At 34.4% G+C, this 17042-nt stretch overlaps 2 protein-coding genes across 2 annotated transcripts; both read left to right on the top strand.

Moving 5' to 3' along the window:
• Positions 1 to 2248: 2248 nt before the first annotated feature.
• Positions 2249 to 9145, top strand: LOC110600523 (GDSL esterase/lipase At5g03980). Its single transcript, XM_043950712.1, is given in 5 exon segments — positions 2249 to 2507; positions 2595 to 2807; positions 2891 to 3039; positions 3130 to 3403; positions 8928 to 9145. Coding segments are annotated over 5 exon segments (1113 nt in total).
• A 4634-nt stretch (positions 9146 to 13779) lies between these two features.
• LOC110631192 (acetylajmalan esterase) lies at positions 13780 to 15265 on the top strand. Its single transcript, XM_021778932.2, has 5 exons — positions 13780 to 14038; positions 14129 to 14341; positions 14437 to 14585; positions 14675 to 14954; positions 15048 to 15265. Exons 1-5 carry the CDS (start codon positions 13780 to 13782, stop codon positions 15263 to 15265), a joined length of 1119 nt encoding a protein of 372 aa, XP_021634624.1.
• The last annotated feature ends 1777 nt before the right edge of the window (positions 15266 to 17042 follow it).

The following is a 17042-nucleotide window of genomic DNA, read 5'->3' as shown; positions in this document are numbered from 1 at the left end:
GAGGAGTATGAAATTCCTCCTTTGCCAAACAATCCAATCGTAGCACAAATAAAAAACCATAAAGAAAATAAGCAAAGAAAATCAAAAGCAAGAGCAAGTCTGTTTGCAGCAGTCTCTTCCAATTTTTTCAATAGAATAATAATTCTCAAAACAACCAACAAGATCTGGGATATCTTGAAACAAGAATACGAAGGCGATGAGCGGATTAAAGGTATGCAAGTGCTGTATTTGATAAGAGAATTTGAGTTGCGAAAGATGTAAGAATCAAAGACAATTAAAGAATAATCAGACACACTTCTCAGCATAGTTAACAGGGTAAGACTACAGGGTACTGAATTTTTTGATTCTAGAATTGCAAAAAATTTTAGTCACAATTCCTGAAAAGTTTCTAACCACAATGGTAGCAAGAAAAAGAAAAAGAACAAGTCTGGAAGTTCTGCTAACAACAACAAAAACAGAAGTAACACTCAAGTTTTTCCATCTTGTCCTTATTTCAAAAAAAAAAAAAAAAAATCATCCACAAAAAAGATGTTGGTGGAGGCCTGATGTTAAATGCAATAAGTGTGGTCAGTTAGGACATACGAAAAAAATATGCAAGGTTCCGCAGAAGCTAAGGCTGTTCAAAATCCACATGAAGAGGAGAAGATGTTTGTAACATCACGTTTCACCACTATTAGCTCAACCGAAAGCTAGCTTGTGGACAGTGTTGTACCAACCACATGACATATGACCCTAAACTTTTCAGAGAGCTTCATATTCAGAAGTGGGGTTCATTACTTTAAATAAAATAATATGATAATTTTTATGTATTATAAGAAATGGAATAAAATTGAAATTTAGTATGATTTCAATCTGGTTCGTTCTATTTGGGTTTCAATTCAATATAATTTTTTATTTTTTTGGCTCTAATTCAATTTGGTAACGTTTATGTTTAGTTCTCGGTTTTTAAAACAAATTTATACAATTATTTTTAATGAAAAAGTTATAATTGAATTACCATTTAAGTATAAAATTAATTATTAATATACATTTAAACTATTTACAAATTATACAAAGTGTATATATATATAAAATTGAGTATGGAAATAATAATATAATTATATCATTTACTATACATTTTTATTATCATTTATTATATAATATTCAATTATAAAATGCATATGTAAGAAATGATTAAATACATTATAAATATAGTATCATATTTGTAATTAAAAATGATAAAGTGATTTAAAATTTTTACTTTTAAATTTATGAAGAAAGATAAATAAAAGTTAATATATAATATTTATAAATATATATAATTATATTCAAAGTATATAATATATCCAAAAAATTATAAGAAATATAGCAAATATCTATTTTCGATTCAATTTTGGTATTAAAATTTTAATAAAAAATCTGAACCAAATCAAAACTATAAAATAAACTTTATTTTGTATGATTTTTCGATTTAAAACTAAAAATATATACACTCTAATAATTGTAGTCGAATTTATTTTCTATCTAATGGTCTATTATGAATAAAAAATCGCGTATCAAATGCAAAATAAAGTAATAATGTGTTTTGTATTCAACATATAGACCAGTTTAGAATTGTATAAATTATTAGGTACTCCAGTCCAGATTGATCCACTAAATCAATCATATCATAATACACTGATAAAAAATTTAAAAAATTTATTCGCTAAATCACATTACTATTTTTTTTTCTCAGAATATATACATAAATAAATACAGAATAGAATAAAAATATTTTTGAGAAAGGATCAAAACCGGAAAATGCTAGACTATTCTTCACCAAAGGAATGAGGCTAATGCATTAGAATTGATGAATCGCCAATTCTCAAGAAATTGTTCATCACGTGCTTGAGAGCACTCCAGCTGTTTATCTGCGACGTCGTTAGCGCTGCTATTTATCTACGACGTCGTTGGCTCATATATTTTCTTGTTCACATAGGGAAATAAATTCCTCAAACTACTTGGTTTGAAGAAGCACGTTTAGTTTTTGCTGCCACCAAATCGTAGTTCCACTATAACAAGAAAACAAATGCTGCCATATCCAATTAGGATTATAAAATTTAGACCCCGCGATGCTTCAGGATTTTAAATCCAAATAGGATCAAACTCTACATGGTCTGCTCATTAAATTTTGCATGCTTATATATAGAGCATGATTCAATCGATTGCTTTCGTTCAAGTTTGCCAAAGCAACGTTTTGAGACTGCATACTCTCTGCAAGACCACAATCATGGATTCTCGCAAATTTCTTTTTCCTTCGCTTCTCTGCTCTCTCTTCTTGCTTGTTTTTCCTGGTGCATATAATGCTCATCTTCTTAAGACTTGTGAGTTTGAAGCGATATATAAACTTGGAGATTCAATATCTGACACCGGCAACTTGATCCAGGAGGACCCTGCTTCTGTTTTTGGTAGGCTTCCCTATGGCCAGAATTTTTACTCCAATGCAACGGGTAGATGCTCCAATGGTTTGCTCATGATTGATTTCATTGGTAAGAAGACTTGGCTTCTGATGATTGATTCCAATGATCTGTCTCTGCTTTATGCAAATTAATCTGTACTGGTTTATATTTTGACAGCGAAATCAGCTGGTATTCCCCTTCTCAATGCATATCTGAATGCAAGTTCCAGCAAGACACATGGAGTGAATTTTGCAGTTGCTGGCTCTACTGCTTTGCCTGTGGAGTTTCTTGCAGAGAACAGAGTTATTGCCCCTGTTACCAATACTTCTCTTTCCATACAACTCTTCTGGATGGCTACCCATTTCAACTCAACTTGTCACAACTCCAAAGGTTATTATAAATTACATTAATTTTAAAAACTTAACTACTGTGGATGTTCTTATTTAATGTTTCATCCTTATTATAATTGACAGATTGCATTGAGAAACATAAAAAATCTCTGTTCATGGTTGGAGAAATTGGAGGCAATGATTATAACTATGCATTATTTCAAGGCAAGACCATTGATGAGTTGAAATCCATGGTGCCGAATGTTGTTAATGCCATCAAAGATGCTGTCAAGGTTGGTTGATTTACTTGAAAAAAGAATATTAATTAATTTCTATTTATGATCTTGCTTTTTTTAACTTAATTTTCGTATGTTATTTTATAGAGAGTCGTTGGATTTGGTGCTAATCGAGTTGTAGTTCCTGGAAATTTTCCAATTGGATGCATGCCCATATACCTCACAGGATTTCACACAAATGATTCTAATACATATGATGAACTTCACTGCTTAAAAGGACTCAACAACTTCTCAATGTATCACAATGAACTACTCCAACAAGCAATTAAAGAATTGCAGGAAGAGCATCGGACTGTGACTATAGTGTATGGCGATTACTACAATGCTTACAAGTGGGTTTTGCAAAAGGCTGCACTGCTAGGTGAGTGTTTAAATGCTGTCAATTCTGAGAGATATTATTAGTTTATTGCTTCTGTTACTTTAAACTCACGTGCTTGTCATGTGTTCTTATTTATTTATTTTTTAATTGCTTTAATTATCTCAGATATAGTCTTTAGGGATCTGAAGATTTTTTTTCCCCTTCGTGCTTTCAAGCACTACTTTAGTTGTTGATCTTAGTTGCGTCAATTTCTGCTTTTCAGTTCAATTCATCACTATAAATGTAAAGGAAGAGTTCATGAATAAATGGATCCTTTACAACAATCTTTCTCTTCTTCTTTCTGTTTGCAATTATTCAATATTTTTTTTTTATAATTTTTGTCTTTGTTCTGTGTTTTCAATTGTTAAACCAACAATTGGTATTAGAGCCCTGTTCTTGAAGGGACTTGTGAGATGGAACCTGAGGGGAGTTTTCCAAAAGCTCCGATCATCTTTGACGGAGAAAATTATGAAATTTGGGCAATTAGAATGGAAGCCCACTTGGATGCTCTTGATCTTTGGGAAGCCGTGGAAGAGGATTATGAAGTTGCTCCGCTGCCTGCAAATCCGACCGTGGCCCAGATAAAAAACCACAAGGAAAAGAAAACCAGAAAATCAAAGGCAAAAAATTGTTTGTTCTCCGCTGTTTCAAACACTATCTTCACCAGAATTATGTCTCTCAAAACAGCTAAGCAAGTTTGGGATTATTTGAAGGAGGAGTATACTGGTGATGATAGGATTCGGGGTATGAAAGCTCTCAATTACATTAGAGAGTTTGAGCTGCAAAGAATGAAGGAGTCAGAGACAGCCAAAGAATACTCCGAAAGACTTCTCGATATCGTCAATAAAGTAAGGTTACTCGGCACTACTTTTGACGATTCTAGAATTGTTCAGAAAATGTTAGTTACTGCTCCTGAACAATATGAGGCTTCTATTACCACTTTGGAGAATACAAAGGATTTGTCCAAAATCACTTTGGCCGAGTTACTGAATTCTTTTCAGGCACAAGAGCAGAGGAGATCTATGAGGCAAAATGGTTTCATTGAGGGAGCGCTTCCGGCCAGACATCATGAAAAAAAGGATCTTCCAAGAAAGCAAGCTGGTTCAAATGATGAGCAGAACGCAGATGATCAAAATTGCGGCAAAGGTGGAGGATCAAAAGAATATTCAGCTTGTAAACATTGTGGCAGAACAGGTCATGCATCTTTCAAATGTTGGAGAAGGCCAGATGCCAAATGTAAGAAGTGTAATCAGCTTGGACATGAAGCTATAATTTGCAAAACCAAGAAGCAAGAAGCAGTTGTCCAAGTTGCTGAGCAAGATGAAGATCAGATTTTTGTTGCATCATGTTTCTCAGCAAAATGCGTTTCAGAAAGTTGGTTGATCGACAGTGGTTGTACACATCACATGACCTATGACAGAGCTCTTTTTAAAGATTTGAATCCTACCAAAATCAGTAAAGTCAGAGTTGGTAATGGTGTTCACATTCCAGCAAAAGGAAAAGGGACTGTCACAATTATAACAATGTCAGGTATAAAAACAGTGTCTGATGTTCTTTTTGTACCTGATATTGATCAAAATTTGTTAAGTGTTGGACAGTTAGTTGAAAAAGGGTTCAAATTAATATTCGAAGATGGGTTTTGTGACATTTTTGATGCAAAAAGAGAGCATGTTCTGCGAGTTAAAATGAGAGGTAGAAGCTTCTTATATGTAGGCCTGTGCAGATTTCGGTTTAAACCGAAAAACCGAACCGAACCGATTAATTTCGGTTTTTCGGTTCGGTTAATCGGGATGATCGGTTTGGTTCGGTTAGTATATTTAAAATTATTCGGTTCGGTTCGGTTTAAACGTGTTAAATAACCGATCAAACCGAAATAACCGATTTCGGTTCTAATCCCAACCCTCGGCCCAGGCGTTCGCCTCCCCTGTCCCCTCTCCATCATTGAATCTCTGAAATCTTTCTGTGGATCAACTGAGGACATAACCACTGCAAACCGAATTTACCCAAGCCAAACCCGAACCACTGTCGCCTCATCGCCGTCAATCAAATCGACCGGCGTAGCGGGGATTGCAGCGGAGCCGGCAGCCGCCGCCGAGGGAATACCTGTAGCAGAATTGTCGGACCACGAAGCGGCAACGACTTGCGCCACATCGATGTTGCTGCAGTTCCGGCGGGACTTGGTGCTGAGCTGGCGCACGAAGTTGGGAGGGAATTTCAAGATCAGAGATGACATTCCACCACCGAGAAATGAAGCCGTTCCAATGACGATGCCGCTTCGTGGCGACCGTCGAACTTCCATGACGATCCAGCTTTCATGAAATTGATTAGTTATTTCGGTTTGAACCGAACCGAACCGAACCGAACCGATTTTTATCGGTTTGGTTTGGTTCGGTTATACTTTTATAATCGGTTTTTTCGGTTTTAAAAATTTTAATAAATCGGTTTTCGATTTTTTCGGTTCGGTTCGGTTCGGAACCGAACCGACCGATTGCACAGCCCTACTTATATGATCCAACACAGGAGGAGCAAGCTGTTTATGTTGCAGAAACCAACAATATCACTGAAGTATGGCACAAAAGACTTGGCCATTGTCATATTCAGCGTATGTTGGAGATGAAAAAGAAAGATATGATCAGAGATTTGCCAAAGCTTGCTGAGAAATTGCCAGATTGCTATGCTTGTCAATTTGGTAAACAGAATAGATTGCCATTTCTTACATCAACTTGGAGAGCCTCACAGAAATTGCAACTAATTCATACAGATGTTGCAGGACCTCAAAGAACTCCATCCCTCCAAGGTAGCCTTTACTTTATCTTGTTTATTGATGATCTTACAAGAATGTGTTGGATTTTCTTCTTGAAGTATAAGTCAGAAGTGGCTGGAGTTTTTTGGAAATTCAAAAATATGGTGGAAAATCAGAGTGGCTGCAAAATTCAGGTTGTGAGATCTGATAATGGAACAGAATACACCTCATCTCAGTTCAATGCTTTTTGTGAAGAAGCCGGCATTGAACATCAATTTACTGCTCCCTATACACCTCAACAAAATGGGGTCAGTGAAAGGAGGAACAGATATGTGATGGAGATGGTGAGATGTATGTTGCATGAAAAGAACTTGCCTAAGAGTTTTTGGGCAGAAGCTGCCAACACAGCTGTGTTTCTCCAAAATCGACTCCCAAGCAAAGCATTGAAGGATCAAACACCATTTGAGGCCTGGTATGGTTTTAAACCTTCATTAAAATTTTTGAAAGTATTTGGTAGTGTCTGTTTTGTCTATGTTCCACAAAATAAGCGTGACAAACTAGACAAGAAAGCTATTCCTGGTATCTTTGTCGGTTATAGCTTAGTATCCAAGGCTTATAAAGTTTATCATCCACAAACTGGAAAGATGACTATTACCAGAGATGTTCACTTTAATGAAGAGAAGCAATGGGATTGGAATGACTCATCAGAACTTCTACATGGGCTTAGTCTTCCTGAAGAACAATTAAAAGACAACTTGCTGGAAGAAAATCTTGATGATTTACCAGTTAGAGGAACCAGGTCACTTTCTGAAATCTACCAAAGATGTAATATGGCAGTTTATGAACCAGCTGGACATGAAGAAGCTCTTGGAGATCCAAAATGGAAAAAAGCAATGGAGGAGGAGATGTCGATGATTCAAAAAAACAAAACATGGGTGTTAGTTGACAAACCTGCTGACAGAAAAATTATAGGAGTGAAGTGGGTGTTCAGAATAAAATTAAATGCAGATAGCACCATCAACAAACACAAGGCGAGACTTGTGGTTAAGGGTTATGCACAGATTTTTGGTGTTGATTACTCAGACACCTTTGCTCCTGTGGCTCGATTGGACACAATCAGAATGCTTCTAGCTATTTCTGCTCAAAAAGGCTGGAAAGTATTTCAATTAGATGTCAAATCTGCATTTTTGAATGGTGTTTTGCAGGAAGAAATATATGTGGAGCAGCCTGCTGGTTTTGTTGTTCAAGGTGAAGAAGATAAAGTCTACTTGCTCAAAAAGGCTCTTTATGGCTTGAAACAGGCACCCAGGGCCTGGTATAGCAAAATTGATGACTATTTGCAAAGCTTAGGCTTTAAAAAGAGCTTATCGGAGGCAACTCTTTATGTTAAACATAAAGAGAACAATGTTCTTATAGTCTCTCTTTATGTTGATGATATATTGGTGACAGGAAATAATGATCTGCTGGTTGAAAAATTCAAGCAAGAAATGGAGCACGTTTTTGAAATGACGGATCTTGGACTCATGAACTATTTTCTTGGTATGGAGATTACACAAGGCCAAAATGAAGTGTTCATTTGTCAGAAAAAATATGCCAAGGAAATTCTAAAGAAATTTCAAATGGAAGAATGCAAATCAGTTGCTACACCCATGAATCAAAAAGAGAAGTTGAGCAAAGAAGATGGAACTGAGAAAGTTGATGAAGGCCACTATAGAAGCTTGGTTGGATGTCTTATGTATCTTACTGCTACACGACCTGACATTCTATTTGCTGTAAGTCTTTTATCTCGTTTTATGCATTGTGCTAGTGAGTTACATTTAATTGCAGCAAAGAGAGTGTTGAGGTATATTAAAGGTACAATCAATTATGGTGTCAAGTTTGGAAAAAGTGAAAATTTCAGGCTATGTGGATTCTCAGATAGTGACTGGGCTGGATCAGTTGACGACATGAAAAGTACATCTGGGTACTGTTTCAGTCTTGGTTCAGGTTTCTTCTCTTGGTGCTCAAAGAAGCAAGAGATTGTGGCACAATCTACTGCTGAAGCTGAGTTTATTGCAGCAACAGCAGCAGTTAATCAAGTTTTATGGATAAAGAAAATTTTGTGTGATCTGAGTATGGAGCAGAAAAGTGGTGCTGAGATTTTTGTTGATAATCAAGCAGCGATTGCGATCTCTAACAATCCGGTCTTTCATGGAAAAACAAAGCATTTCAACATCAAATTGTTTTTTTTGAGAGAGATACAAGAGAATGGAGGAGCAACACTGGTTTACTGCAAAACTGAAGATCAAATAGCAGACCTGTTTACAAAGCCACTCCCAGTTAACAAGTTTGAGCTGCTTAGGCAGAGACTTGGAGTTTGCAGTAACGAAAGCAAGGAGGAGTATTAGTTTATTGCTTCTGTTACTTTAAACTCACGTGCTTGTCATGTGTTCTTATTTATTTATTTTTTAATTGCTTTAATTATCTCAGATATAGTCTTTAGGGATCTGAAGATTTTTTTTCCCCTTCGTGCTTTCAAGCACTACTTTAGTTGTTGATCTTAGTTGCGTCAATTTCTGCTTTTCAGTTCAATTCATCACTATAAATGTAAAGGAAGAGTTCATGAATAAATGGATCCTTTACAACAATCTTTCTCTTCTTCTTTCTGTTTGCAATTATTCAATTTTTTTTTTTATAATTTTTGTCTTTGTTCTGTGTTTTCAATTGTTAAACCAACAGATATATCACTTAACATAGACTCTACATAATTGAAACTGACACTGCTTATACGGTGCAATTAAACAGGATTTGACAGCAAATCATTGCAAAAGGCATGCTGTGGGAGTGGAGGAGATTATGAATTTAGTATTAAAAGATTTTGAGGAGCTCCTGATGTTCCTGTTTGTGCTAAACCTGAAGAACGTATGAGTTGGGATGGAGTACATTCCACACAAAAGGCTTATTTCTTCATGGCACGATGGCTCATTCGCGACATCTTCCAAAAACTCGGATGCATTGCTTGATTTTTTTTTTCCATTAATTTAAATTTTCATAGCGGTGATTAGCTAGCCGATTAAGTTGTTGAAGTCTAGTTGTTATTTCATTTAAAATAATAAGATGAGAAATAATTGGATAATTTCAGTACATTTTTCCATTGAAATAAGTGAGTATATATACAGATTTCAAGATTTTGTTAAGACAATCCCTAATAATCTGCCTATGATTATATAATCTCATTTAATTATGTACAGATTATATTCACACTCTAACACTCTTCCTCAAATTGGATCATAAATATTTATCATGCTCAACTTGTTAAAAAGATATTCTATTCGAGACTCATTTAAAGTTTTGGTGAGCAGATCACCTAGTTGCTCTCTTGTCTTCACATACTGGTGGAGATTAAATTTTCTTGAATCTTCTCTCGAATGAAATGATAATCAACTTCGATATGCTTAATCCGTTCATGGTATACTAGATTGGAAGTAATGTGAAGAGCAGCTTGATTATCATATCAAAATTTCGCGGGTGACGCAACCTTCATACCAACTTTTTTCGGCAGATGATTTATCCACAGAATCTTGGATTGAGTCAGGACCCTGTATTCTGACTCGGCACTGTATCTGGATACCATATTTTGTTTCTTACTTTTTCAAGACACCAGGTTTCCTCCAACAAATACACAGTAACCTGTAATCGAGCTTCTATCACTTTTGTATCCCGCCCAGTCAATATCAGAAAAACACTCAAGTGAAGTATGCCCATAATCTTTGTAGAGTATACCGAGTCCATAGTCCCTTTTAGATAATATAGAATTTATTTTAGAGCGGCCCAATGTTTCACCGTAGGTGCAGACATGAATTGGCTTACAACGCTTATTGCAAAAACAATATCTGGTCGAATTATCACCATAAGGTAGTTCAATTTTCCAACCAACCTCCTGTACCTTTTTGGATCATCATAAAGGTCTTCGTCATCTTTTGTAAGACATATATTAGGAATCATTGGTGTGTTACATTGTAACAGCCCGGACGTGATCCCCGGCACTGTTACCGTTCACGGCCCGGACGTGATCCCCGGCCCCGTGAACAGCTCTTAACATCCCTTCACCCTCACGGGTTCCAGGCAGGATTTGTCCCCTTGGGTTCTCGTCAAACGCATCCTTCCCCAAGTGGATTTGGCCTAAATTTCCCTTTGGAAATTAGGTCGCCTCCCCCACTGCTCGAACCCTTGACCTCCCACTTTAAGGGAATAGTTTGGTGAGAGTGAGTACCAATTGTTCCATCCTTCTCCAAGTGGATTTGGCCTAAATTTCCCTTTGGAAATTAGGTCGCCTCCCCCACTGCTCGAACCCTTGACCTCCCACTTTAAGGGAATAGTCTGGTGAGAGTGAGTACCAATTGTTCCATGAACAACTGGTACTCACTCTCACCAGACTATTCCCTTAAAGTGGGAGGTCAAGGGTTCGAGCAGTGGGGGAGGCGACCTAATTTCCAAAGGGAAATTTAGGCCAAATCCACTTGGGGAAGGATGCGTTTGACGAGAATCCAAGGGGACAAATCCTGCCTGGAACCCGTGAGGGTGAAGGGATGTTAAGAGCTGTTCACGGGGCCGGGGATCACTTCCGGGCCGTGAACGGTAACAGTGCCGGGGATCACGTCCGGGCTGTTACATACATAGTTTAGCTTCTATCTTTCCAGTTTCTGCAAGTAAATCAAGGACATACTTCCTTTAGGACTGGAAAATTTCCTTTTTACTTTTCAAGACTTCGACTCCTAAGAAATACTTAAACTGACCCAAGTTTTTAATATAAAAACTCGCATGCAAGTAGTTTTTTAGAGAAGAGATCATTGTACTATCGTTTTCTGTAATGACAATATCATCAACATATACATCAAGGAGAATAATACCAGTATCTGAATTTCTATAGAATACTGAATGGTCACACTTGCTTTTTTTTTTTCAATCCAAAATTTTGAACAATTTCACTGAACTTACCAAATCATGCACAGAAACTCAGTTTCAAACCATATAAAGATTTTTTTAAATGACAGACTTTCTCATATTCTACCTGAGAAACAAACTCTGTGATTATTCCATATAAACAATGATTTTATCAAATGATCATTGCATAATAATATTTTGTGCAAGAGCTTGTTTGCTTCATAGAATTTTGTTTTGACAACTTTTATTAAACAAGTACATTTAACTTTATCTTTAATAATTATGTTTATAAATAAATTATTTTAATTTAAATGGTTAATATATAAATAAAATTATTTTATATTTTCTTTGATATAACACATAAAAGTTATAAAAATATATAAATTTTATTATAGTTCAAATATTATATTTATATAATAAAATAAAAATTAAATCCTAATATATATTTTTAGCTTCTATTTGTTAAAAGTTCAATGATATAATTTATGCTAAAAATTTTATGACACATTGTAGCAACACGCGACAGCTGATTTTATTTAGCAGTAAACAAATTCGTTTTTAAAGATTTTAGGTTATAATTTGCCCTAAAAGTTATAGCGATAAATAAATTTTATTTAATAATAATTGTATAATTGCTGACTTTATTATTCACGATAATTTTATTATTTATGATAATTTTAATGGTATGATAATCTTTGAAATAATTTTTTTTATAGTTTAGATAAGTACTAATTTAAAATTTATTTTAAAGATAATGATTTATTTTAACTGTTTTACAGTTTAAAGACGTGCAGATCTTTTATAAATTTCAGAAAATTCTCATAAAATAAATAAAGAGATAAAAAAGCAATCTTTTAAAACTTTTCAATATTTGAAAATATATGAAAATAAGAAAAAAAAAAAACATGTTTGTAACTTTAATATTGGAAACAGATGCATCGTCACTAACTTTATTAGCAACAAGTTTAAATACGCATCACTAAAAATATTAATATTTAATGATTTTTCAAATATGTTTGTTTTTTAATTTAGTTGGTTTTTAATTTTTATTTAGATTATAATAAAATTTTAATTTAATAGAATTAAATATTAATATAAGTTATTTAAATGCTAGTTTAAATAAAACAATCATATAATTATCTAATTAAGTTAAATATTTTTAAATTTAATTAAAAAATGTCAAAAATTTTTAAATAAAAATAAAATAAATTTATAATACTTATATCTAAGGAAGGGTATTTTTAGAAATACTAATATTGCTCTCTTCTTTCTACATTTATATATATTATAGATATAGATAGATATTTGATTTTTGTTTTAAAATTTTTTTAAATATAATATATTTAAAATTAGACTTTAAATTTATTTTTTTATAATTTAAATTTTAATATTTATTGTTGTTAATTTACATAAGAAAAAGAAAATATATATATAACATTAGTTAATTAATAGTGCTGGAATTAATATACCACGATAGAATGGACATAGTCCATACCACAACTTGAATGACAACCAACTTCAAAATGAATAGTTTGATTTAGCAAGTATCACATTGCATTGTTTTCTATTAACAATCATTATTTATTGTTATTTTTTTCATAAATAAAATATATTTTAAATTTATAAAAAAAAAATCATATAACTTTCACACAGCACTCATAGACTTAATCTGATAAGTGTATCTAAATAAATCTGAGATAAAGTAAATCTGAGAGATCTCTCAAATGTCCTACCTCTATTTCAAAAAAAAAAATAAAAACTTTCGGACAAAAACCCTACAGATAGAGCTTCCGGAAAAACCAACCTATAAAAGAGCATGCAACGTAAAAACAACACAACGCAGACTTGTAGCTGTTAGGTACAGGCCTCATAAGCTTCTCAACCTAACATGGAGTGAAGAATAGAACAGAGAGGGGGAGAGAGAGAGATTGATTGTATTATCTGAATGAATACAAGGCTGGCATAAGCTGTCTTCTCAAACCAAATAGTGAACACTCAAATAAAACAGCTTCAAACACAAGATACACCTAATACTGCTGACTGAACAAATAAAAACCAGAAGCTAAAATGAAGAATACAAGGTCCAATCAGGAAAATCAAACTACAAACGAACAACGGTCAAAAAGAAGCCACGAAATCAAAAGCTCAATAAATTAACACCACCCTGCTTTGCCAAAGAATCAGCAACAAAAGTGTCTGTAGATTACTGGGGAAGGACTCTTAATCCCAAGAAAAGATTTGGAAGCTTCAAGCGGTGTGTGAAATCAAGAGGCATGAATTCTTCAAAAGAGTGAAATGGGCTTTGAATCTTGCCAAAGTTGAGCAAAACATGCAGGAATAAAAACCAAAGGTAGAGTTGTTTTCCTCTGTTCTCTCTGGCATTTACACACGGTTGTAGCACGTGAACATGTATATATAATCCTAATTAACGTGTCATCTTACACGTATATATATATATATAGGGAAATAAATTCCTCAAACTACTTGGTTTGAAGGAGGCTGCCCTGCCACCGAATCCTAGTCCCACTATAACTAGGACTATAAAATTTAGTCCCTGCGAAGCTTCAGGATTTCATATCCAAATAGGAACAAACTCTGCGTAGAATGCTATGTCTGTATTGCTATATATAGAGCATGCTTCAACCAATTACATTCCTTCAAGTTTGAAAAACCCATCGTTTTTGGACCGTATACTCTATACCAGACCACGATCATGGATTCCTGCAAACTTCTTTATCCTTTTCTCCTCTGCTGTGTCTTCTTTTTTGTTCTTCCTCTCGCATCTGATGCTCATCTTCTCAAGGCATGTGAGTTTGAGGCGATATATAACCTTGGAGATTCAATATCTGACACTGGCAACTTGATCCTCGAGGACCCTGCTTCTGTTTTTGGTAGGCTTCCCTATGGCCTAAACTTTTACTCCAATGCAACTGGTAGATGCTCCAATGGTTTGCTCATGATTGTTTTCATTGGTAAGCAACTAATATGGTTTCATGCTGTTTTGTTTCTGTATCTACCTGTGGTTAGAGCTAATTAACTTGTGCTTGTTTGTATTTTCATAGCAAAGTCAGCTGGTATTCCCCTTCTCAATGCATATTTGAATGCAAGTTCAAGCAAGACACATGGGGTGAATTTTGCAGTTGCTGGCTCTACTGCTTTGCCTGTGGAGTTTCTTGCAGAAAACAAAGTCATTGCCCCTGTTACCAATAGCTCTCTTGCCATACAACTCAATTGGATGGCTACCCATTTCAACTCAACTTGCCACAATTCCAAAGGTTACTATACATTTCTTTAGCTTTTCATAATGTTATAAATTTTTAACATGCTATAATTGTTCTTATTAATGTCTCATACATTTTATAATTCACAGACTGCATTCAGAAACATAAAAATTCTCTGTTCATGGTTGGAGAAATTGGAGGCAATGATTATAACTATGCATTATTTCAAGGCAAGACCATTGATGAGTTGAAGTCCAGGATACCGAATGTTGTTAATGCCATCAAAGATGCTGTCACGGTTGGTTGATTTACTTGAAAAAATAATACTAATTAATTTCATCTATGGTCTTGCTTTTTTTAACTTAATTTTCATATGTTGTTTTGTAGAGAGTCATTAGATATGGTGCGACTCGAGTTGTAGTTCCTGGAAATTTTCCAATTGGATGCATGCACATATACCTCACGGGATTTCGCACCAATGATTCTAATGCATATGATGAGCTTCACTGCTTGAAAGGACTCAACAACTTCTCAATATATCACAATGAGCTACTCCAACAAGGAATTATAGAATTGCAGGAAGAGCATCCGCACGTGACTTTAGCATATGGGGATTACTACAATGTTTACAAGTGGGTTTTGCAAAAGGCAGCCGCTGGATTGCTAGGTGATTATTTCTATGCTGTAAATTTTGAGAGCTGTATGACTTAACATCGGTTAGATTAATAACATCCCTTACTTGTTTGATTTAACTAAACAGGATTTGACCCCAAATCCGTACAAAAGGCTTGCTGTGGCAGTGGAGGAGATTATGACTTTAGCCTTGAAAGATTTTGTGGAGCTCCTGATGTTCCTGTTTGTGCTAAACCTGAAGAACGTATGAGTTGGGACGGAGTACATTCCACTCAAAAGGCTTATTTCTTTATGGCACGATGGCTCATTCGGGACATCTTCCAAAAGCTTCGATGCATTGCTTGATTTTTTCTCCATTAATTTAATTTTTCATACTAGTCATGATTAGCTAGTAGATTAAGTTGTTGGAGTGTAGTCGTGATTTCATTTAAAGTTTAGATAAAGGAACTTATTGAGAATAAGTTTTGAATGCTAGTTATATTTATGTCATTGGTAGTATGTGGTTGAATTTCATAGAAGCTCACTGACTATGCATGAGATTCTCATTTTTTAAAGTTTCATCACAATCATTAGTTTCCCTCTTGACTAAACCAATGTCTGTATTGAATGGTTCAGGTGATGATTGTATCAGCTGATCATTGAAAAGGAATAATTTATGCAAAGCCCCACATTATATTATATTATTTTTGTAATACTGTATGCAAAACCTCGAAAAGAATGGAAGAAAATAACCCCAAGAACAGCCTTTAAGTTTCCTGCAGAAGTCATTTTATGGCTGCTTCTGGTTGACCAGGCTCAACTACTCAACATTTGAAATTGATTCATGTATTTATTATTGATTTTTCTTTATAAAGTTACTGCTCAGTCTTGAATTGCTAACTATCATACGGACTTTTATTACCCATTTCATACAGTTCTTTTGAAAAACTTTGGTTTGCTATGAATTTTCAGTTCTTGATGCTTTTCTTTGTGTTCCAAATCCATCCCTTGCCTTTCTTTCACATTCAAATGATTAATAACACCAATCAAGAGAAAGAGTAGTGGAACACATAAAACTTCTAAGCATTGCGATTTAAGAATTGATAATCAGAAGAAATCTTATTAGGCTGATAGATGTTATTACTCTTATCATCATTATTCAATTGCCAAGATATGAGTAAAGTGCAGAAGTAATGAACGCAAATGCTCTGCCCACTGCCCCCTCCCCTGTTTCTGAACTTGTGTTCTTTCGATACAAAGTTTAAGCATTAACTTTGGATGGTTCCCCATTGATCAAAGCATTCAAAATACAAATAAATGGATTTCTCTATAAAAAAAATAGATAATTTTTTTTATTATTTCAAATATTTTCTGTTTCTTTTATTATTTAAAAGCCCCTTCATTAGAAAAAAAAAAATAAAAAAAAAGATAAAAAAATACACTATAAAAAAACAAAAAAAAACTGAAATCTTCACATTGATTTTTTTTTACTTTCGCAATTTTTGTTTTACTTTTGCAATTTTTGTTGAACCATATGCATCAAAAGTTGCATGTACGATTTCTAGAGGCTAGATATTCAATGGAATCAGATTATAGTTATTGACAATGTGGCAATGCATATGAAATTTCTACCTTGAGTGAATTACTCTGTATTGAATGGTTTTGTTAGCTGCTCATTGAAGGGGAACCTTTTATGCAAAGCCTCCATATCTTTTTTTTTTTTTTTTTTTTTTTTTTTTAAATGTAGTGTTCCCTAGCTGTTGCATGTTTAATGTTAAAAAGAACACATCCCTATAAAAGAAAGTAATCTTTCCTGAAAGGTTGCTGGTGGAAAGAAAAAATTTAGTAGAGAGCGAGCCAGCCAGCTAGGAAAACGAGGAAGAAAGATGAAAGAGAGACCATGTTCTAGGGCTGTAATTTTCTATTTTGCAGAATAAATTTGTCTTCTCTCCATTTTTAAGCTCGTTTTGCTCTGTTTTTATTTACCAACTGTTTGTTGGTTGACATCTTGGTCAGGACTATAAGGTTTAGGAAGGGTATCTGATCCAAGTACGTGAAGTAGCTTAACTTGATGCTACAAAGTAAGAACCAGGATTAACATAATCATCACAACATAAATTTTCAACCTCATAGCAGGCTGCTC

Source organism: Manihot esculenta, chromosome 14 (assembly GCF_001659605.2).
Source record: "Manihot esculenta cultivar AM560-2 chromosome 14, M.esculenta_v8, whole genome shotgun sequence".
NCBI classification, from domain to species: domain Eukaryota; kingdom Viridiplantae; phylum Streptophyta; class Magnoliopsida; order Malpighiales; family Euphorbiaceae; genus Manihot; species Manihot esculenta.
Note: the sequence above shows the minus strand (reverse complement) of the source record. Positions and strands in the feature narration are given on the sequence as shown.